Genomic DNA, 24,900 nt, shown 5'->3' with positions numbered 1-24,900 from the left:
GTCAGTTTTAGATCTTTAATCGATAACATTTACGCCAGTGTTACAGTAAAGACACCAACAGGCTGAAGGTAGTAAATACCAAATACAAGGTTCCCACTAAAGCTACTACTTCATACAGCAGAATAAATTATACCATGGTAACGTACACACATGCTGAAAGGAAATGGGAGGAAAGCATAAACACAAATGCTAACGAAAGCAGGTCCCCAGTTTGACGTCCCAGAGGGGCATGATGGATAATATTTTTAATATCCAAATGTTGATTAACAAAGGTGTTAGCCGTGGATGCTCTACACTAGAAGTCATTTCATTTTCATTGCTCATTTGATGAAGATATCGACAGCTGAAAGTTAAGGGGACGGGGTTTGGGTCATTACGAGTTCTCGTTCGCTCGAAGATTCGTTAAGGGAGTCAGTTGAAGCAGTCATTTAGCACCAAACACTGCTGTGTTTCCCACAGTCTGTTAAATAAGCCATCAGTCACTTCCATTGCAAGGTTTCAGCCTCCGAACGGTGTTTCATCCTCACTATATGGATCCACGGATGTGCTCTTCCTTAAGCAGAGCAAATACGATTCAAATTCCATTTCATTTTAAGTGTGAATGTCTTTTATCGAGAGCTTCTCACATACACTTTGAATCCTAAGAAAAATGATACATATTAACTATTGAAAGCAAAGAAACCAAAGCAGTAAATATAAACACAAAATTACAATATAAGACGTACAGATATCCCCTGCTTCATCTACCACACAACACCTTTCTGTTTTAGTATAAAACATATTCTTTATAAACAAACAATAAACGATCTGCTTCATCTACTGTACAATTCCATTTATGTGTCAAAATGTCACCTGCAAGTGCTACACGAATGTCGAAAGTTCACAACTTTTTTTTTGTACAAACTTGTGAATGCAAGAGATCTTAATTACAGGAGATTTGGGTGTGTTTTTGTATCAGTTTGTAAAAGAGAAAATAAAAACCAGAAAGAAAAAGAGAAAGCAAGAAAGAGGTTGAGGAATGTTGTCAAAATTATACTCTATACCGTTCAAAACTTTGGGGCCGGTTAGATTGTTTTGTTATGTTTTTTGAAAGTCGCTAATAATTTTAATCAGCAAAGATGCAATAAATTGATCAAAAGTGACGGTAAAGACATTTAAATGTAATGCAGTTATTATCCTGAAAACAGAAGAAATTTTCAACATTGATACAAGAAATCAGCATATTAGAATGATTTCTGAAGGATCATGTGATGCTGAAGACTGGAGTAATGATGCTGAAAATTCAGCTTTTGATCGCAGGAATAAATTACTTTTTAAAAGTTATTCAAACAGAAAACTGTTATTTAAATTGTAATAATATTTACCTTTTTTTACAGTATTTTTGATCAAATAAATGCAGCCTTGGTGAGCATGAGAGACTTTTTTTAAAAACATTTAAAAATATCACGCCGAGCCCAAACTTTTGAACGATAGTGTACTTGGTCTAAAAACCTTGGTCTAAAATGTTTGCATTGCTTAACTCAAAATCATAATATTCATGTTTGAAACAGCATCTCTTGACTTGATTTAGTTTGAGGGCAAGTGTTTCTTCTCTCTAGAAAATGAACGAATTTAAAAAGTCACAATTGTTTTCCAAACAATGCTGTTTTCTTCCCCCCAGATAATCACTATGGACAAAACGGGCATTTGAGGCGAGAGAAAAATGACCGATCCTCTAAAAGCACTGCTAATTCCCAGCAGAATGCCTAAAGCCAGACTTCCCACAGAGTGGCCAGGTTCGCATGGAATGTCAAGTGAAAAATGAAGGCGGAGAAGGTCAAACCGCTCGGGAACATTACGGCTCTTGGGGTGAGGGGAACCTGGAAAGTGGAAAACCAGCAGTCACACTTCCAACACACACACTAGCCCACTGCTAGCATTTCACGTAAAAAACTTCGGGTTCAAATTAGTAAAAAATGCTACGTGTGGATCTTGAAACAACGAAACGTAAACAATAGTTACGATAATCATAATTACAACAACTGTAAGGGCAATCGTAATAACAATACCGATAGAAAACAAGCGAGATTATCTGTTGTAATGACACTGAGATTCATACACGACTATGCACAGCGAGGTGAAAGTATGTTTTGGAAATGGCTCGGAATGCGTTCTTGCTGTCCGTCGACGTGCTTGCGGCTGCTGCGTGGTCCTCTTGTCCGAGTCAGAGGTTCGTGACAAGCCCAGAATCGCCACGAGAAGGTCACGTCGAATGGAATGGCAAGAGTTTTGTCTTGAAAATCAGAGAGAAACCTTGTGCCGGCCGATGCGGTAAACAGCTCCACCTGGTCGAAGGAGGTGTGTGTGCATCTGAGAGCGTTTGACTCAGTACGCCTGTCCCGTCTCCACCTGCAGAAGTCCCAGCACCGCCGAATGATCGGCCAGCTTCATCCTCCTCTGAGTCGAGAGACTCACATTCTTGGCCAGGTAGTCCACAGCGGCTGTAGGGAACGACACACAGACACACTGGCATGAGCAGGAAGTTCCACATAAAAGCAATCTCACACCAATTTATGCATTAATGAAACACACGGAAGGCCTTCATTTTGGTTCGTTCAAATGGTTGGTTTCAATGAATCGGTTCAAAAACTGATTCAAATGTCCATTGTTAAATACTGTGACTGTTGTTTTATACAATGGACAGAGGCAAAATCACACAAACATATGCAAAATTGCAATGCTTTTCATTTTTAGTTACATATTGTTCGTTTTTACCGTAAAAAGACCTGATTATGCTCACAAAATGAAAAACAAACCGTGCAAAATGTTGTTATTTGTGGTTTTAACATGTTTTAATTTCAACACTGCAAAAAGAATTGTTGGCTTAACTTAAAAAAGTAAGTTACTTGGTTGCTTTGAAATTTTGAGTTAATACTAGGGCTGCAACGATTAATCGCGATTAATCGTTTGCAAAATAAAAGTCTGTGTTTACGTAATATATATGTGTTCTCTGTATAATAATTATGTATATATAAATACACACACATTCATGTATATATTTAAGAAAAATGTTATATTTATATATAAAATATTTATGTTTATATGTAATATAATATATATATATATTTATAATACATGCATATATTTCTAAACTTTATACCTGTATGTGTGTGTATTTATATATACATAATTATTATACACAGAACACACACATATATATTACGTAAACACAGACTTTTATTTTGCAAACGATTAATCGCGATTAATCGTTGCAGCCCTGAAGGCGATTGGTTTAATCAACAGAAACTCAAAATATTATGTTATCTGAACTACATTAATTAATTATCTAAATTGATTTGACAAAAGAAAAAATGTTGTGATAAATCATGAAAATATTTTTTTACAGTGAATGCTTCACGAACCCAGTGTTATTTTAGTATTATTAATTATAGTAAGTATTAAAATTTTGAATTAGTTTTTATTTTTATATTTTAATTTAAATTTTATTAATTTTTTTTTAGATTTCTTTTTAGCTTTATTTTTATTTAGTTTTAGTAATTTTATTCAACTTATTTCAGTTAGTCAGTACAAGTTTTTTAAGTTTAATTTTTTCATCTTATATTTTATTTCAGCTTTATTTCAATTACTGAAAGCAATTTTTAATAGTTTTAGTTTAACAATAACAACACTGGTTCAACTGAATCATTCAAATAGAACCGACTCATATGAATGATTCATTTGTGATTCGAACATCACATCACGGACACAATCCATCACATGCGTAGTACAACATTACACGTTTAACACAGTCATCGGTCACTTCTTTAAACTTCTGACAAATAAAGAGTAATGAAAGATAATGCATACACTAAAATGGGCATTTAGTCATTCAAGGGCCAGAAAGATGGAGAACGCCTGGTGTCATTCATTCAGCTCTGTATATGTGTGTGTGTGTGTGTGTATGTGCCAGTCTTTATTACTCCAAGCGTTTGAGATTTCATGCTTCATACTCGCCTCATTTTCAGCAGCTCTCTCGTCTGACTCATTAAACAGATCAGTCCTCTCAATCTCACTCATAATTAACCTGACATTCGCTCGTCAGATCTCTTCAATCAAGCCTCCTGCACCTTCTGATGGACCGACACTACTTCACACACCCACGCGTTTACCTAGTTATCTCACTGCAGACAAACCATAGACCTCTATTTTTGTATATAAAGCTCATTATAATAACTCAGACTAGCAGCCTACACGTTAAAAGAAAGCTTTATGCTTTTTTAAATAATAAAAACTAACATTTTGAACCATTTTTACCTTTGAAGACATCCTCAAAGAGAGTTTTGTTAGATTTACTACCATTCAAAAGTTTGAACACAATTACTCAAGTTTATGTTAGACATATTCACAAACACACATCTAATAGCGGTAGATAGAAGCCAGTGACAACATCAGCCTCTGATTATGTTAATTTAATCAATCAATTCTTTCCTGTCCTGAAGCTCATGTGTGTGTGTGTGTGTGTGTGTGAGGTGACTAAAAGGACATTAGGACCCTAGGGGTGTAAAAGTGGGCTTTGAAGTGCCCGTTTCCCAGTCAAGGGAAGAGTACTGTGACTAACAGAGGAGCCCGGGGCCGATGCTGGGGTCTTTATCAGGAGCATGTGTCTGCCCTGCTCTGATGGGCAGAGGGGTCAGAGTGTCCTGAGATGGTCAGCGACGGGCACCGCTCACTCTCAGCGGCAGAGAGGAAATGGACTATAATTCAGCTATGCATCAGTGTGATAAAACAATAATGGCATGTGTTGTGTTACAAAATACAGTAAAATTGTGAAAAAATATTACAATTTAAAATAAATGTTTTCTATTTGAATAGATTTTAAAATGTAATTTATTTCTGTGATGCAAAGCTGAATTTTCAGCATCATTACTCCAGTCTTCAGTGTCACATGATCCTTCAAAAATCATTCTAATATGCTGATTTGCATATTATAAATATTGCGTATTATAAATGGTCATGTTTGAGCTATTTAATGATTCTGTGCAGAATAAAAGCATTTTTTTTTTTCAAAAATAGTTACACAAGCAGTTTATGGAAAACAAGTAGTTTGAATTGTTGAGGTAATTCTCAAATATTCTACATGGCTTTTGCACCAAACACAAGCTATAAACTACACTATAAAGTAGACCAATTAATGGGTTTCACTACTTTATCATTATCATATAATTTCATTACTATATATGTTAGGCCTTATCAGAGATATACTTTTGTTTAAAAGTTTGGGGTCAGTAAGATTTTTTTTTTAATCTATTCATTAAGGATGCAATACATTGACACTGTGACACTGAAGACTGAAGTAATGAACACAGAAATAAATTATATTTTAAAATATATTCGGAATAGAAGACTATGAAAGCTTGTTTCCACCATGGAATAAAAAATACAAATTGTAGCTATGACTTTTTTCTCGCAATTCTGACTTTACTTCTCAGAATTCCAAGAAAAAAAGTCAGAATTGTGAGATTAAAAAGTTGCAATTACCTTTGTTCACTTTTTATTCAGTAGCGGAAACTGAATAATATTGCAATAATATTTCACAACATTACAGTTTTAACTATTTCTGATCAAATAAAAATGCAGCCTTGGTGACTTTCAAAAACATCATAAATCTTACTGGCATTTACAACAACAGAGACATATAGACATATATACAGAGTGTATGATGGAGGGACGGTACGTACTCTGGCCGTACTGGCTGTACTGGTATCCAGCGGTGACGGGGTCCACGCTGTAGCTGGTGGCGCTGTATGTGGGGGGACAGTAGGACTGAGAGGAGGCCAGACTGTCCACACTCTTGATGGGGTCTGAACGCTGGCTGCAGCTCGCTGAGATGGGGTTAGACGCCTCCAGACTGCCGTGGAGAGGAGAAATGGAGAAATCGTGCTGAGGCTGGGACGGGACGGCACTGGGGTTACTCAAAATACTCATCACCTGGAGAGACACAGAGACAGGTGTTTAGAGATGGATCAGCAGGTTTGGTCCACTAATTCTGCCCAAGAAAAGGTTTTTTATAGTTTGGGATAGTAAGTGGCGGGTACCGGTGTTTCGGCCAATCAACATACACTTACATCACTAGTAGTTCCTGTTGTGCTGGGTTAGACCCTACTCTGAAGTAGGAGCTAATTTAGTCCCCCCAAAAAGTTGTTCCTATAACTAAAATCATTCCAGTTCCTGCAGTGTGAACGTGCCAAAGAGCGGGTACTTCCACCAATAGTTATAGGAACTATGAAAGTGGTGCGAAAGCCCCTCATGCAAAATGACCAGTAAACAACAGTTAGCCTTTTACGCAACCATTAAACAGAAGAATATTTAATTGTGCTCAAGAATAATATCAGGTCATTCTCTTAGTGCAAACAGAGGGAAGGGACAGAGAATGAACTTGTGCCAGGCACAGAGCTCAGCCAGCGTCCCAGAGTGATTAGCAGTGGCCAGAGAGAGTGATACAGCAAAAGAAAGAGATGGGGAAGCGAGGCCAGACCCATCAGAACCCGGCGGCAGTGCCAAACAGACCCCTGTACCGAGGCCTCCAGCACAACAAGCACTGAGGGAGAAGATAATCCCGCCCCCAGGCTCCAGAAACACCCCCACGCTCATGAATAATAATGAGCAGTGGCCTGAACAGAGCCAAGTACGTGATCTCCCATCCCTAACACACAGGCCCAGCTCTTAAACTAACATTAATGTGAGCTCAATCTGCTTGTTTATCTGTTTGTGAATTGAAAAACAATACATTTACATTTACAGTTATTATTATTCATTGGCAATCTCAGTCAATGACTACGTTTGAATACTACAATACAACTTAAAGACATATGCTGTGCAAATGTATATCTGCTAATTTTTTAGTATATGCACTAAAAGACCTACTAAATTCATTAAAATGTGTATACAATCAGAATATATTGTATCACACAATGCAATGCACTTGACTTGACCCTCCATTCCTAGTGTGAGGAATGAAACGGAATTGATAACAACCATGATTTTAACATGTTTACTTCCTTCTGCAATCATTATTATACTTCCAAATGGCATTAATTAAACATGCAATGTGACAACAACTACTATTTGAAACATTTACTGTTGCATAAAGCATACCATTTTTACACAATGTACAGCATGCATGAAACACATGCTGCATTTTGTGTTAATCGTCCATAAAACCATTGGTACATAAATTGCTGCATTAAATTCAACATGACAACTTAAACAGGAATAATTTCATGACTAATTATCACATAACACCAACAATAAATAAATAAATCATTTGTTTTTTAGGTTTTTATGAATAATTATCACATAATAACCATAGAAAATGAATTAAAAATAAATAAATGTAATGTAATATAATATTTAAATATAAAAATAGCAAAATATAAAAAAAAAAAAATATGCTGCATACAATATAAACAGTGTGCATTGCAAAGCGGTCAATTTCATCAACTAGATTCTAGCTATGTTACTCTACAACATAGAGCTAAAGGTCTGGTGAAAAGGTCATGCAAGAAAACATATCATGTAAGAGAGAAAGATGAAATAGTGTTTGGGGCTGGAGAAGTGTTTTCCAGGAAGCCTCACACATGGTCTTCCCTCTCAGGCGACAGAAAGCATCCTTCCCAGCATCAGGTTCACGTTGCGTTCTCGATACGCTACGCTGCCCTTTGACTCCCTTTGGCTGCTAAACCAATTAGACCATCACAGCGCTGGTTAAACACACACAGACGTGACACACACAAACTCATACCCGTGTGAGTTTAAACACAGTTCACATGGTGACATCAAAAAAAAAAAAAAATCAACCTGCAAAACTACGCCTTGTGCTCGGTGGCAATGCGGCGCACGCAAGCGGACAGGCAAAATTAATCACATTATGATAAATATTCCCTAAATGTCTCACAGGAAATATGGAACACTTGAGGCACATCGGACGCATAACTCTGGTTAGTGGTTTCCTCATGCTAATTCTATCAGTATGGAAGCCCGTTCCACGCACATGTGACATGCATCCACATAAGTGGGAGATTCATTGCCGTGTCTTTATAAGAGACACATGAGATGTGGCCATATGGCTGGAAGATTCATACGTTTCCTGATTATAGCAGATTAGTGAATGGAAAGCACAAGTAGCCCTTGTTGGTGGCCACACGAGGGGGCCGTGACGGCAGCTGCAGGGGTGGGAGAGATTTAGTCGTCGGTTAATTGAAGCTTGATTACACTGCTTCCTTCTTTATATGCACATTAAATTAAAGCGGCAGACAATCAGGACTGACTCCTCTATCAGCGCTTCTAATTATAAAGCACAAAATTCCAGCAGCGCTTCCTCAACAGAGCTGCATTGACCTCCTTTGGAGAGTGAATGAAGGGAAATCTCTGGACCTTTGCTGGAAAGATAGAGCGGTTATTTTTTTTTTTATCACATTTTGTAATGTTACACTCCTCATTTCCTTATGATAAAATACTGGTATAATGCTGCATAATTGGGGGTACATTTCACATTGACAAAAAAGTATGCTTTCTCAGTAAAATTACTATCGGTTTCATTTAACATCAGTTAACATATGGTGAATTTGTCAACTATTTGCTGCCATGCACTCTAAAAAATGTTGGGTTAAAAACAACCCAAGCTATGTTGAAAATGGACAAACTCGGCGATTGGGTTGTTTTAACCCAGCGGTTGGGTTATATGTTTTCCCGACGTGCTGGGCAGTTTTATTTAACCCAACTGTTGTTTAAAAATGACTATATGTCTGGCCTAAAATGAACCCAGAATAGGTTGGAAACAAAAAAAATCAGACACATAATTACTAGAGGCAACAATGATAATGAAAAGGTGAATATTTATTAATAATCAATTTAATTAATGTCAATTGTTTAATTATTATTCATTAAATGTATTAATAAATGTTCATTTAATAAACATATTAATAAATGTTCATTGCCAACATACTTTGGGTTCATTTTAAGCAAGCAATACAGTAATTTTTAAACAAATAGTTGGGTTAAATAAAACAACCCAGCAGGTTGGGCAAACATTTAACCCAAATACTGGATTAAAACAACTCATTTGCTGGGTTTGTCCATTTTCAACCCGGCTTGGGTTGTTTAGAGTGCACATTCTCGTCAATTTCACCATTTTGAATTTCCATTGTGATAAAGAAGTGTGCTTAGTTATATTGAACGCACACTTGCAGTGTATAGTACTTAGAATCTAAGTATATTTAAGTATATTTAAAAAAAAAAAATGAAGATAATATAATATTAATGAAATAAATTAAATAAATTAATAATGAAATAAAAGGCCATTAAGTGTACTTAAACTTTCATGACTTAGGTACACTTTTAAAAAATGCACTTTGTGATATTTTACAGTAATTTACCATAAATGCTCATCAGTACATGACACTTTAGCCATATTTCAAAGACAACAACAGTATTGTGAAGGTTAGTAACATAGTTGACAGAACTTTTGCAGACATACAGTCTAAAATTGTTGAATGACTCAAATACACTGAACTTATCTTCAAGCGATCTCATAAGTGCCTGATTTGGAAAACAAGAACACAGAAACATTGTGCAACAGGCACGCTACACAAAGTAGTACTAGAAAAACTGCTCTCCAAAGGAGTTTAACATTAGCATATGACTAAGATAACAGTGCAATAGTTTGAACTGATCTTAGAAAGCAACATAGCACTACTTAACTTTTGGAATAGTCTTCTCAACTAATGACTTAAAATGCTGTCTAGCTAGGCAGCTCAGTAGGATTTGGAACAAGGCTAACGATTCAGTCATCCTTTTGTGTTTATGCTATTTTAAATGGAAAAAAAAGTAATATTTTTGGCATTATCTTTACAGCTAAGCTGTGTGTTTATTGCATTAAGAGCCCTCCAAAAAGTCACTGTCAAAACATCTAGTATAACATAATGAAATATTTGCAGTTTATAGGTCATATTTAGTGACAGCTACTTTTGAATGGACATCAATGAAGAAAGGTCTAGTTATGGTATCTACCAAGGGGACTATGCAAAACCTTGACCTCTAGGATTCATACAATCAATTTCAAGAAGTGAAAACTGACCAGTGGCACATTTACTGACTAATAGCATTTCGTTTGTGTCGTTCAACAGCTTTAAAACTGTTATAGTTCCAGATTGTTCAGGGTGACTGTGACCTTGACGCACCTTGACCAGAAGAGGCGTAACCGCTGAACTTCGCTGCAGGGGAAAGATTAAGCTCAACTGAGATTGTATTACAAATCTACCCAACCCAGAACATTAACGCAGCTAAATAAACAAAAATCAATATCATTCAGACTATTAATCTGATATGGGAGTGTGTGACATATCAGACTCGATGGCAAAACAAGCACCTCCGGCAAACGCTGGCTGATAATACAGCTCAGTGTAGTTCACCACCTAAATAAACCTTCATTTCACATACTTGAATTCCCCCCCCCCCCCTCCCAAGTAGACTATACATTTCTTTCCTTTGTTTCTCTATTCGACTATATCTTCCACAGCGCTTTTCTCGTTTGTTGTGCGTTGTGTGCGCGGTAGATAATGGAAGTCAGGGCTCCAGTGTTTAAAGGACACAGCCCAGAGGCAATGCCTTCCTCTCTCCAAATAGATTACTCCATAAATAATAATAAAAAACTAATTAATTCTCCAACTTCTGAGACCCTCCAGCCCGAGGCGGCGCAAACCCAGAATTGTAAATTGATACAATGTGCATCCTTTCAGATAAACAAATAGTGCATGTGCAACACACTAAAAGGGATTCTTTCATACCACTCTAATTTCCTTAACAGTCAAATTATACTTTTTTTTGTCTGCTTAAATGTACGACGAGTCCTTTCGTGTTTAGTCAAGCTCTGGAGAAACAGCTCGACAACTGCGGAGCTAAAAGGAATCTGTCTGGTGCAGATGACAATGTTTCAAGAGGCAATTTTCCCAAAAGCCAAACATTAAGCTCGCGCTACAACTGCACATGCACTCAATTTTACGTGTTCGACAGAAGAAAAGAAATAGTACTGGAAAATGGGACTCTTACTTTCTCCATATTAAGTATTAAAAACCTTATAGTTCTTCATATGTCCTTATATAGAAACTTTTTGGCATGAAGTAGATAGAACCTATAGAACCTCATTAAAAGAAATGAGTTTGTTTCACTCAAATAATAACAAAAGTTCATTGTAAATAATAGAAAAAAGTTGCATGAACTCAAAATTTCATTGTAATAAGCTGAACTTAATATGATTGAGTTGAGTTGGAGCAGATTTCTAATTCCTAGCATGCTTTGCATGAGACTGTACAAATAAATGTTGAAATTAAGTGTTATTTTGTGTGCTTTTGCACATGATTAACATAGGGAGACATAAGTTAGTGTTCAAAAATTGAAGTTCTACTAACTTAAAAAATGAATTAGTTTACTCAAATGTTTTGAGGATGAGTTTTACAGTGTAAGAGTGTACACACCCAAAGAATAACTTCCACAACATCCAACAATAACTCAAAGAATGTCATATTTAAAATAAAACAATTAAAGTATGACAAATATATTTTAGTGTCTTATTCTGAGCTGTGTTATGTTTGAAGTTATTCATTATTACAAATATGCACTTTTTCTTTCACTGAGCTAAAAAATAGATATACAACATTTCAAAATTAAATGAACTTAATATTCTACAGATAAATGAAGCAGCAGATCCAAAGAGAGCAATGCAGGGACGTCAGACAGATAGAGAGGATTTGAGGAGGGGGTTCGGGTGCAGAGAGTGAGAGAGACAGCGGGTTTTTAAGAGTACAAAGACTCCAGTAGGACTGAGTTTGCCTTAGGGCCAGCCTGCCAACAGAGCAGATAGCACAGGCCTCTGCACCCTCGCCAGGCTCTCGGCCAACACACACACACACACACACACTACTCTTAATCTAGCCCAGAGTGGATTAGAGAGTTCCTCTCACCACTAACTCCCCCCTACCCTAATGCCCTCCAGTGGTACCTTCAAGTTTAGTGCAGGTCAGGAGGGCAGACGGAGGGGAATAAGCCCACTCGGTGTGTGTAAGTTATCTGAGACTGACAGAATATCATCTCTTCCCTTCACAGATCTGTGTGACTGATAGTCGCCTGCACTGGAAATTGTGAGCGGTTTTTCACACTCCTGCTGTCGATTGTTTGTCTGTGTTTCAAAGGACAGTCCTGGGGCCAAGATTATGGCAAATAACGCTTTCTGCAATTTATCAACCCCTTCGACTGACACCCATTCAGGATTACTGCAGAGTAATGTAAAATAGAGAATCTTGGGAAATAATTCAGCAATCAATTTAGTACAATTATGAAAAAATATTTCAGGCACTCCAATGTCAATATTTAGTTTAATACAGCAATTATTTTAGATCAATATATTGACTAAGGATAGACGGTTAATCCAATTAATTGACCAATATTTGGCAATTTTGGTCAGTTACCAGAAATGTTCATTCTTTCTCATGTCAGTTGCAAAATTCAGAGCCATGTCAAATGATAATACAAATTTTGTTTTAAAATATTTTTAATATTGAGTAATGTTATTTTTAAATAAATGTTTTTTTTTTCAATTATAAAATTTTAATATTTTTATTATTTTTTTAAAAATATTTAATACTTTATTATTGTACATTTTTAATACATTATTATTGCATTTTTATTTAATTTTTATTACTTTATTATTGTAAATAAATATTTAGGAACATGTATTTAAAATAATAAATACTGAGGAATAAATAATACTTTTATTGAGATAAAAGACATAAACATTGTTTAAAAATCAATGCTAACAATGTTAATATTGATAAATTGTTAATATGAAATATTAAAATGCTTTTTATTATTAAATATGAAATATTTTTATTGGCGACCCTGCTTTTTATGAAAACACATTCCAGTATGTACACTAAAAATGCTGGGTTAAAAACAACCCAGTTTGGGTTGAAAATGGACAAACCCAGCGATTGGGTTGTTTTAACCCAGCGGTTGGGTTAAATGTTTGCCCAACCTGCTGGGTAGTTTTATTTAACTCAAACATTGTTTAAATATGGCTGCTTAAAATGAACCCAAAATAGGTTGTAAATGAACATTTATTAATATGTTTAATAAATGAACATTTATTATATCAATAAATGTTCACCTTTTGATTATTATTGTTGCCTCTAGTAATTATGTGTCTGATTTTTAATTTCCAACCTATTTTGGGTTCATTTTAAGCCAGACATATAGTCATTTTTAAACAATATTTGAGTTAAATAAAACTGCCCAGCGCGTTAGGCAAACATTTAATCCAACCGCTGGGTTAAAACAACCCAATTGCTGGGTTTGTCCATTTTCAACCCAACATGGGTTGTTTTTAACCAAGCAATTTTTACTGTATATATATATATATATATATATAAAATCCACATGGATTGGCTGGTAATCAGATGCTTTTTAAACAAGACTATGGCTTAACTGCTCTCCTACACTTCCCATAGTGGTGCTCATCTGAGACAAAATGACTATTTAAAAATAACAGTGGTTGCATAAATTCAATTAGAGGCTTTTGGTCACGGTGGAAGAGGAGCGAGGGCCAATTAACCAGCCTGGGAGCCCTGAGCCAGCCTGACTGCTGACACAGAACAGATGACGGGGGCCGCTCGCTGTGTCACAGCCGTAATTGGCCAAAGCACATTAATCAAAACTGAAAAGAGGCTTCCGAATAGAGAAGAGAAAGAGAGGGAGAGACGAGGAAGAGAAAGGGGTGACAGAAATTGGGGAGAGGGGGTGAAAGTGAAATGAGAAAGACAGATAGAGAGAGGTGAGAAAATGAAGGAGTGGAATACAGACGAACCTCTTACGACGAGTATACAGGGGAAAGATGCAATATGACACAACCTGTTACAATAAACCAAGCGTTCCAGTTTCACAGTAGCTCTGTTCCAAAACTTAGTGTAGCTGCCTAAATAGTCAGTAGCCTTCTAAGACAGCATAACCAAAATGGAACATAATAAGTGACTGATTTGGAACACTCATTAGAGTTTTTTATGTAAGCATTTTTCTAAGCTAATGAATGGATAGATGAAGTGGCTCAATGGGTAGCACTGTCGCCTCATAGCAAGAAGGTCGCCGGTTCGAGTCCCGGCCTTTCTGTGTGGAGTTTGCATGTTCTCCCTGTGTCTGTATGGATTTCCTCTGGGTGCTCCGTTTTACCCCACAATCCAAAAACATGAATTAGACATGTATGTGAATCCCAAGCCATGTAATTGGAATACAGTCTCTCCCGTATGGCGATGGATGGCCCTTAAAATCACCAAGAGTCAGACATGAATGAAATGGTTAATGGATGATGATTTTTATTGTTTTATTGTTTCCACAGTGCATTCTGGGATCTATGAATCTGAAGTCTTTTGGCAGAGAGCGTGCTCATGATTCGAGGTAGGCAGCTCACTAGGTTGGAACAGAGCTAGTTTGAAGCAGGGCGGCAGGTCCTCTGGAGGAGAAGGGAGCGTGTGATAATCGTGCTCAATTAGATTCTGATTGACACTGACAGAATCTGGGCACTGACATACAGGACACAGATGAAAGCCATTATCAGCCGCTGAAACAAGCTGTCACTCCTCAGAGGATGTTTACTGTACTAAATAGTGTGCATATGCTCTCTACCTCTCTCCTCTGGTCAGTCACACCTCACGTCAGCAAACACACTGACAGCCGCAGACAAACACTGCTCAAAAAAGCATCTAATGTAGGCATGCTTGATATACTGGAGATCATATTGGCCAGGATTAGTGTTTTAAAATCATCACTTGATTAGGCGACATTGGAAGCATATACAAAATCAGGACTTATTTCAATTCAGTCAGCACACTATATCTAAACTTATAAGCATGAATATATTTTTTCTACTGTACATTATAATATGTAGCAGTGTCAATATATAGACAAAACAGTATACATTTATAAAACTGGCCATCATTATTGGTTATTGTAGCATAATAATCTAAACTCTAAAAAATGCTGGGTTAAAAACAACCCAAGTTGGGTGATTGGGTTGTTTTAACCCAGCGGTTGGGTTAAATGTTTGCCTAACCTGCTGGGTAATTTTATCTAACTCAACTATTGTTTAAAAATGACTGTACTGCTTGTTTAAAATGAACCCAAAGTATGTTGGAAATTAACATTTATTAATAAATGTAATGAGTAATAATTAAACAATAAACATTTATTAAATTGCTTATTAATAAATGTTCACCTTTTGATTATTATGATTGCCTCTACTAATTATGTACCTATTTTGGGTTCATTTTAAGTCAGCCATATAGTAATTTTTAAACAATATTTGGCTTAAAATAAAACTAAATCATTTAACCCAACTCCTGGATTAAAACAACCCATTCGCTGGGTCTGTCCATTTTCAACCCAACTTGGTTTGTTTTTTAGAGTGTATTATCAATATTGCAGCAAATTGATCAATAACTAATAATATAAACTTGTGCACACATGCACACACACACACATATATACACACACACATTTTTGCATATTTTATTTCCCAGAATTTATATATTTCTGCATCTTTGAACTGTTGCTGTACATATAAATATAAAAACTAACCAATAACTGATCTTTCAGTAACTATGAAAATATAAACTTGTATAATATTGGCCAAAAATAATAATAACAATAATTTTGCATATTGTATAGCCCAGAATTTCAATATTTCTACATCTCTGATCTGTCTCTAAGATTTTTTTCATATGTAAGAGATAAACAGATAAATGTCAGAATAAGAGACTTTTATATTTATAATATAAAAACTATATTTATCGCCAGTGCATCTGTAATTTAAAAAGCATAAAGTCAGTGTTTTTTTAAATTAGGGAGGCTTTGATCATAATAATAATTGCTAGAATGTCAGATTGTGCCAGAAATACATCATAGAATTCTCTCTGTTTGCTGGTGAAGTTCACATTCAGTTGCATTAATAATTACCTTACCCTTTTAAATATCCTCACAGATCATGGCCGCAGTCTATCAGCTAACTGAAGGTTAATATGCTTTCTGTTTGGTTGCACTGCAACGTGTGGAGGCACAATCGGCTATTCTCCTCACTGATATGCTTGAGTGAGTATGGGATGGATTCAGCCACCAGGAACAAGCAAAACCACACACACACACACACACACACACACACACACACACACAGGAATCACCAAAGCTCCTCACTTTGCACTGTGCCTCAACTGAGAGAGAGAGAGAGAGAGAGAGAGAGAGAGAGAGAGAGAGAGAGAGAGAGAGGAGGTTTGTTTGCTAAAATCAGCAGGGGATCAGCACAGTGAAAAATGTCAGGTCAAATTGTTCTTGACAGTGTTAATATCTGCACCTCACAGCAATAATTACATGTAAATAAACAGCGAAATAGTGCTCAGCTGGAGTCTAAGAGGAAAGAACTGCTTGTGTGAGATAGCCAGCTGAGACTCCAACCGCTTACACAGGCTCATTTTACAGAGAGTCAACGAACGAGAGAGGAAAAATAGAGAAACTCAACTCAAAAAACAAGCATCACGATTATTATTACTCATACTCAGAGTTAGTGATTTGAACAAACCCCAAATACTAAATATTAATCCTATAAAGCCCACTGTATCATATTAGATACACACATTTCTAATTTATCAACACGATCAAAACTTTGCTGCAAAACCTGTTGCACACAATGCCTTCTGTCGCCTGATTGATAGTTCATACATTTGTAGCAAGTAAAAGGCCTTTTTAGTATAATTGCAAAGACGTCCCCCTTCAGTTCGTGATTCACGTCTTTTTGCTTTTTACTGATTTTTACAAAGTAAACAATTTTATATTGTTAGTAATATTTCAAGATGAACACTTAAAACTCACTATTATTTCAAACTTTGGTGCGTAACTGATGATTACAGTTCAAATCTTTTTTTTCCAAATCACTTCTCACGATCACACTCACAACTTTCATCTGGCAGATGATAAAATGGGTGAAAAACAACTTGCATTGAATGAATGGTGCACATGAGACAAAGACGACAGCTGTCCCAGGCTCAGCCAGAGAGGGTCAGTCTGAAGGCCACCCGAGACATCAGACAGCAGGTTGCTGGTGTTTGGGTGTAGAGGTATATGGTTGGCATGGCGGGGTGGATGGGGGTTTGAGTTGGGTAAAGTTAGAGCAGCGCTGCTCATTGGAGTATTAATCACATCAGTGCACCTGTCAGAGCGGCATGTGGAACTAACAAGACCCACATTTCACAAGGACGACATCCAAAAAGCCAAGGGATACCGAGGGAGGCTTATCGATGTCTGTTTAACCCCACGGTGACCTTTCCGAGCAAAGGTTACCTGGCAAAAACCGCCTTCACCTGCTAATAGGTGTTAAAATCCGCTTTTACAACAGTGGCAATAAATTGTAGAGGCAGCAACCAAAAAGATACCAAACATGCCTCTGAACTTGATACGCCTAAGCGTCGTAAATAACGTTTTACTCGTAGCTACAAAAGTTTTTGGACACTTAAAGGGATAGTTCACCCAAAAATGAAATTTCTGTCATGTTGTTCTAATCCTGTATGAATTTCTTTGTTCAGTTGAACACAAAAGAAGATATTTTAAAGAATGTTGGTAACCAAACAGTTGACGGTAGCCACTGACTTCCATAGTCAATGAAGGATGGCTACCGTTAACTGTTTGGTCACCAACATTCTTTAAAATATCTGTTTTGTGTGTGTGTTCAACAGAAGGAAGAAACTCGTATGGGTTTGGAACCACATGAGGGTGAGTAAATGATGACACAATTTTCATTTTTGGGTGAACTATCCTTTGAAGTCCCCCTGTAGTCAATAATATTATCCCTTAAAACTCATCTTTGATCAGCAAAATTACATATTTAAATGTTTAAAAAATCTTCATGCCTTAAAATAGCTTGAATGTAACTCTACACCCTTGCCTCATTTAGTATACGCAGTTCTATGAATATGCAAATTAGCCCCGCCTCCACTCACTCGCACAAGCTCAGAGATCCACTCGTTTTGGTTCACTGCAGTTATAAAGAAAATACTCAGCAATGGTGTAGACTTATGAATTTGCATATGGTTTGTCTTAAAGCATATTAAAAACACCACACAGACATAAAAACAACATTAAAAACTTGAAGTCACCCTTAAAAATGGCTGAATGTCATTGCATTAAATATCAAAATGTGCTACAGGATCCATTCTCTTCACTAACATCCTTTTTCTTCATCGTTTTTGTATAATGTCTTTTAATCAGCTGGTGTTTTGGTGATTTTTAGGGGATGTGTGAAGTCAGTTCTCAAGTTCACACAGATGTAGTTCATCACATTAGCTATCAACATGATCCACCAACCACAAACAAACACAAAGTCTTCATTTTCAACACTACACTGACTTCATTTCACTATATGAAAAAAAACACAACTAACAAATCTGTTTTAATAGAAAACATCAATTATATGAAATATAACAGATTTGGCCTCCACTAAAACAATAACAATAGTCGTTCAGCATGTTGTGGTCTCTAAGTAATTGACATAGTAGATACAATCAGTGCATTTGTGTGTGTGTGTGTGTGTGTGCGTATGAGTATATATGGCTATACGCTTTCCATTCTCCATATTATGGGCATTTCCAGTTGCGTGGGACACACGGCATATGAATTGGTCTCAGTCGTTCCCTCCTTTAAATCCCTATCTCCTAGGATTTGCTGAAATTTATATTGGCTGCCTCTGCAAGATAAATGTAAATCGCATTCCCTTATATTTGCTATTTATCAGGATGCGGCAGCTCACTTTCGGCAGGGGAAAATATCTCTCACCCGCATACAAACAGCCTTGCATTTAAATAGCATTTTTATTGTCCGCCGTAGCCTTTCATCTGAACGGCGGGAAAAGCATCTTCCTCTCCAGGGGAAGGAGAGGGAGGGAAAAAGAGAGACCAACACAGAGTCGTCTTGAGCAGTCTTAAAGGAAGCGGTCGGGGAGGAAAAAGTGCAGCGAAATAAATAAATAAAGCGCAGAACTCTTTTTCTTTGAGATGAGAGAGTATGTCAGTATTGGACTCGACGGGTGACTGCTGGGAAGCCAAAGATGGAGGTTAAAGAACACAGACAGGCGTGGAGCATCCATGACCTGAACTCATGAGAATGACCACCTCTGAAAACACCTGACAGTCGCTGCTGTGTGTTGCATCATATAAAGAGTATTGAATCTGACACCTAAACCTTTATACTCTTTTTTTTGCATTTTATATACAGTAAATGTGAGAGGTCACCGTCTTACTGTCACAAAGTTTGGTGAGCGGCTCTGAGAGGTTTCTTTCTGGTCCAACTCAAAAGTCAAATATCAAGTGAAGTGATTCAAGTCAAGTGATTTGAGCATCTTTTATATTCAAAAGTTTAAGGTCAGTACGATTTTTAAATTTATTTGATCAAAAATACAGTAAAACAGTATTATTGCGAAATATTATTACAATTTAACAGCTTTCTTTTTGAATATATTTTAAAATGTAATTTATTCCTGTGATCAAAGCTGAATTTTCAGCATCATTACTCCAGTCTTCGGTGTCACATGATCCTTCAGAAATCATTCTAATATGATGATTTGCTGCTCAAGAAACATTTCTGATTATTATCAATGTTGAAAACAGTTGTGCTGCTTAGTTCAAAGTTCAAAAGAACAGCATTTATTTGAAATAGAAATCTTTTGTAGCATTATGAATGTCTTTACTGTCACTTTTGATCCGTTGAATGCATCCTTGCTGAATCAAAGTAGGCCTATTCATTTCTTTAAAATAAATAAATAACCTGACCCCAAACTTTTGGATGGTATATTGTAGAGTTTAAGACTTAAAATGAATGATCTGAACAAATCCCAGTGCTAAGTTTGAGAAACAGACTAAGTGATTCTATTCTTAAAGAATGCTAAAAGTTCCATTTGGAACCTAAAAGAGTTTCACTCCACTTTAGAACCTTTTTAGCTTCCACAAAGAACTTTTTAGTTCTTTAGAGAACAATATGGGTGAATTCAGATTGATTGGGACACTTTTTCCAAGTCATCTCAATGGCGAAAGTGTCCCAATCACCCTGAATTCACTCCTATACTGATGCTTTAAAGAACCCAGAAACCATCAGACTGACCTGAAGAACCTGCATAGTGAATGAAAGTGATGAACATATAGGCTCAAACTTAGTGCCCCACAAAAAAAAAAAGGTTTAGAAAAGACATTAGCCTTCAATCAGGTAGGTTTGACATTGGCACAATCCCTTTCCATTGTCATCAGGCCTAAGACTATATTTACACGCTCATGTCTTCAGAGGCGCCTGAACCCGGACCAAAACTACAGTTTTTTGTTGTTGTTTTTTTTTATGCCTGTAGCGATGATTTTGGCTGTCTGATGTTCTTGGCAGCTGCCAAGCAGGTCTTGTTTTTTGGAAAGCCTCTTATAGGTCTTTTCCATTACTGCCAAATATAAACAGTATCTGTTTTAATATGGCTTCTAATTATTAAGTATCAATTCCCCCCTCTCGCAGCGAGAGCGCGCGGGGTGCGGATGAATGCCGCGCGCTCATCCGCTTTGATTCGTTCGTCGGGAGAGCGTGCCAGCTGACACGGTGCCCAGTCTGCGGCTTAATGCACAAGTTTTTAATAATGTGTGGGACTACATGCGTCTCCGCGGCTCATTGATATTCACGTGCCTAATGTCTTGTCAAAACTGCGAGGCGAGGCAGACGGCAAGAGAAGCGAGCACTTTAAATTTCTGAGGTAGGTTTCTTTCCTTTTTAGTCAACGCCAGCACAGGGTTCTTAAACGTAATTCATCCCCTTTTTTCCGAGAAGGACTAATGGAAGAGGGAGAGGGTTGAAGCTTCTCCGCGCTTATCTCTGTCTGACAGTCGCGAGCAGCGGTTGGCGAGGGCTGGTGTTAGCGCGCGATGCTGTGCGGTACGGTGCAGGCGAGCAGGCCCGGGGACAGGGATCAAAGGGAGGCTCGGGTGAGCGCCGTTTTTCTCTCTGATCCCTCCGGTGGCGAGACTCAACCCCGCTCGTGCGCTGCCGTGCGCACTCACTCACTCACCCATCCGTCCGTCCGTGTGCAGCAGAAACTTATTCCACGGCACAAACACACTCCCACGGCTCTCATTTACACATACACGCACGCACGCGCGCGCGCACTTTAGGTATTCCTACCCATCAGAGAAAACTTTCTGCATTTGTGCATTTTCAAAAAAAACATCATTCTGTATGATTTATAAGCTGATTTAAAAAAAAAAAAAAAGTCCCCACAAGGTAAAAAATTACTGATATTACTATTCTTTTGAGGTCATTTGGTTCCCATATAACACAGAGAATACCAGGTACACACACCTACACACACACCAGCCACTTCTACTTCCTAATGTTGATGGGTCACAAATTATGCGTAATTTATAGTTATTACTATAGTAAATGCATGTAACATATGAAACAATGACACTATAATTCTGTATAGAATACAGAATCTAAAAAACTACTGATAAAAGTAATACCATGTTTTTTTGGACTAGTATTATGGGTAACACTTTATAATAACTGCACTAGTAAATAGTTAATTCATCACTTATAAAGCATTAATAGATATTAGTAAGCAGTTTATAAATACAGCTATAAATGCTTTATTCTTGTGTGTTTAATGTGTTTAATAATTGTATTTTCATACTTTATTAATAATCAATTTATAATTTCTAAATTAAGTATATTCACAAACCAGTTATTTAGGAGTTGTCAGTGGTTCATAAGATCATTTAGGAAGTGTAAGTAAATGATTAATTAACATTCATTTATACATCTTATTATTTATAATTAACACATATTCCTACTGCAATTCATGATCAATTCAGGTAATTATAAAACATTTAGAAGTGGTCAGTTAACTATTTTTGTGACTATTTATGCTTTGTAAAGCTTTTATAAATAAGATTTAAAGGTTCAGTGATCTTCTGCACTGCTGTTCTCTAAAGTTTTAAAGTTAGTACTGAGGTTGTTTTGACACTAGGAATATGTGTTAATAAAGCATTTACTAACACACTAAGTAACTAATACTATATGTCTAAATAATACGATGCATAAATGTACATTTAAATATTTTATTAATCATTTACTTACACTTCCTAAATGATCTTATGAACCACAGACAACTCCTATATAACTGGTTTATAATGTAATACTTAATTTAGAAATGATAATTTGATCATTAATAAAGTATGAACATACAATTATTAAACTCATTATAGATATGCTTATAAATCAAGAACAAAGCATTTATAGCTGTATTTATAAATGCTTACTAATGTCTATTAATGTTTTATAAATGATGAATTGACTATTTACTAGTGCTTAACTAATGCTTGAGTTATTATAAAGTGTTACCATATTAGGATAATGCCATGGTATTTTTATGGCTGTAAATATGTATATGTGAAATTAATTCCAAGTTAGCCATAGTGGTAATTTTTTATTTTGTAAGCATCCCCCACCGACATACATGTTGAAATTCAATGTAATCTTCATAGGGAAACAATTACTTCCCAGCTGTCTGAGAGTCTGCAGAGCCATGCTGTTTCCCTCTCTCTCCCAGCAGGTGTCCCTGTCAGGCAGAGCAGTGGAATCCACCTCAAACGGCTCTGCCAAGGAACACATTTCCCAGGACCACTCTTAAAAACCCATTTATAGAGGCATAATAGCCAGCATGAGCACCTGACATCACGTTCAGTGTGGTCGAGCAGCTCTAGCTTCGTCTCTGCCGCTACTGTTCTCTGCAGAGAAACAGGAAACTTCTGCCTTATTTTTTCTAGATAACATCAATTAGAGATTTTCTGCTTGGTTACGGGACATTGGGGCACATTAGCTATATCAGTATGGATATTTGAAGGGTCATCGGGACAATATATACAATTATATAACTTGTTTGTAAAATAAACACAGCTGGAGATTTTTTTTTTTTTTTGTCTATTGGAAACTTGCATCTTCACATACTTCTGCATGACCTCTACCAAATAGGAAGGAAAGGAAAAAGAGTGTTTTCCCTGACATCTCCCAGAGTACATGTTCTTATCCATCAACTGCTGTGCGACAAAATGAAATGGGGCGATATGGCTCACCTTAACCCAAAAGCACACCTGTGGACCAGCCACCTAATGCCTAATAGAGCCCACCTGACACTGCATCACTCCCAGAGCAGCCTAAACTTCTAATCAAGGACTACGACAACAACAACCACTGGTGGATGGCTTTTCTACTGGCTGGTAATGGGAAAATGTGCGCTGTCTGGATGGGTTACACCGAGACCTGTGCTGAGATCAGCAGGGGTCCATTACCGCCCGCCACTTGGCCACCACAACCCATTTACAGCCAATCGCCACATTTTGGTCAACCAGTAGCCCATCAAAAGTACACGTTAGGAGAAATAGGTCTTTCGTCTGAGCACATGCGCCTATCTCCGCCAGACAGGTGTTGTCTGCAAACTTCCAATATAAGGGAGTTATCTTTCATCTAAAAAATAAACTCATTTTATTTTAAAAATAAGCTTTTTTGCCATTGTCACAGGAGGCAAGGTGACATTTGATGTTTTGGAAAGGGAAAAGGTTACCGGCAGTAACAGATCCACTTTCTTTTTATTGAACAACCAGCTTTATTTTACTACTGACATACGACCTCAAGTGCCTTAGTGTTTTTACACACACACACACACACATATATATGTATATATACACCTAGAAGAGAGTATTATACTATTAGGTATCGTAATGGTTTCACTTTACATACCATTACATACCATACATAACAAATGTATTGCTCATTGTGAGTTATTGCATTAACTACACTGTGAAAAATGATTTTCATGATTTATCACAACATTTTTTCTTTTGTCAAATCGACTTAGATAATGTGCTTCAGATCATCATTTTGAGTCACTGTTTATTAAATCAATCGCCAAATTTTTAATTTCAATGAACTCAAAATGTTAAGGCAACCAGGTAACTTACTTTTTTAAGTTAAACCAACAATTCTTTTTTTACAGTGAATGTTAACTAACAGGACTTTATAGTAAAGTGCTACCTATATAATACCTAGTATATAACATATTAGCAGAACTGTGAACAGGTTAGGGTCAGGTTAAGTGATGATATGACCTCAGCAGATGCTCTCGCACCTTGTGAAACAGAGATGAGGATTTTCCATGTGAAAGCTGCTGTGGTTGTGCAGACAGTTTGAATTGTGCCTGAACTCTGTCTCTCCTGTCAGAAACTGCATTTATCTCCTCACAATGAGAGCTTGATGACTCTCCCATATGGACGAGAGACGCATAGAGAGAGAAAGAGGGGTTCTAGATCAGAAAAATTAAGAAATTTAAAGTGAATAATTAAATTTGAAATAATTAAAAACACTTTGTTTTGTCAATTTGCCCTGATACTTGATAAGTATGTACAAATGAAAAACAAAATGAAAATCATATATAAGTCCAATTTATATTAATTGATAAAAACTATCGATAACACTCTACAATAAGGTCTAAATGGTTAACATTAGTTAATGCATTAACTAACAATTAATAATATATTTTTACAGCATTTATTCATGTTATTATGACACCATTTTCTTCTAGAGCTGCTGTACAGCCAAAACAAACTTTGTTGCATGATTTTCCTGTTATCACTGTAAAGCTGCTTTGAAGCAATCTGTATAGTAAAAAGCGCTATATAAATAACGGTGACTTGACAAATGTTTGATAATAAAATGTTCTTGTTCATGCTAGTTCACCTAGTTCAACTAATGTTAACAAAT

General features: G+C 36.7%; 1 protein-coding gene across 6 annotated transcripts in view; it reads right to left on the bottom strand.

Annotated features, from left to right (window-relative positions):
* Positions 1–1,359: 1,359 nt before the first annotated feature.
* The window catches only part of pax7a (paired box 7a), a 65,011-nt gene continuing 41,470 nt past the window's right edge, over positions 1,360–24,900 (bottom strand). For all 6 annotated transcript variants that reach the window (XM_048172740.1, XM_048172735.1, XM_048172736.1 and 3 more), the window contains 2 exons: positions 5,718–5,967; positions 1,360–2,480 (listed from right to left, as the gene is read on the bottom strand). In XM_048172740.1, the coding sequence (XP_048028697.1) occupies positions 2,365–2,480; positions 5,718–5,967 (366 nt within the window). In that variant the 3' untranslated portion in view covers positions 1,360–2,364. The remainder of the gene's footprint in view (positions 2,481–5,717; positions 5,968–24,900) is intronic.

This window comes from Megalobrama amblycephala, linkage group LG21 (genome assembly GCF_018812025.1).
Source record: "Megalobrama amblycephala isolate DHTTF-2021 linkage group LG21, ASM1881202v1, whole genome shotgun sequence".
Taxonomy (NCBI): Eukaryota; Metazoa; Chordata; class Actinopteri; order Cypriniformes; family Xenocyprididae; genus Megalobrama; species Megalobrama amblycephala.
Note: the sequence above shows the minus strand (reverse complement) of the source record. Positions and strands in the feature narration are given on the sequence as shown.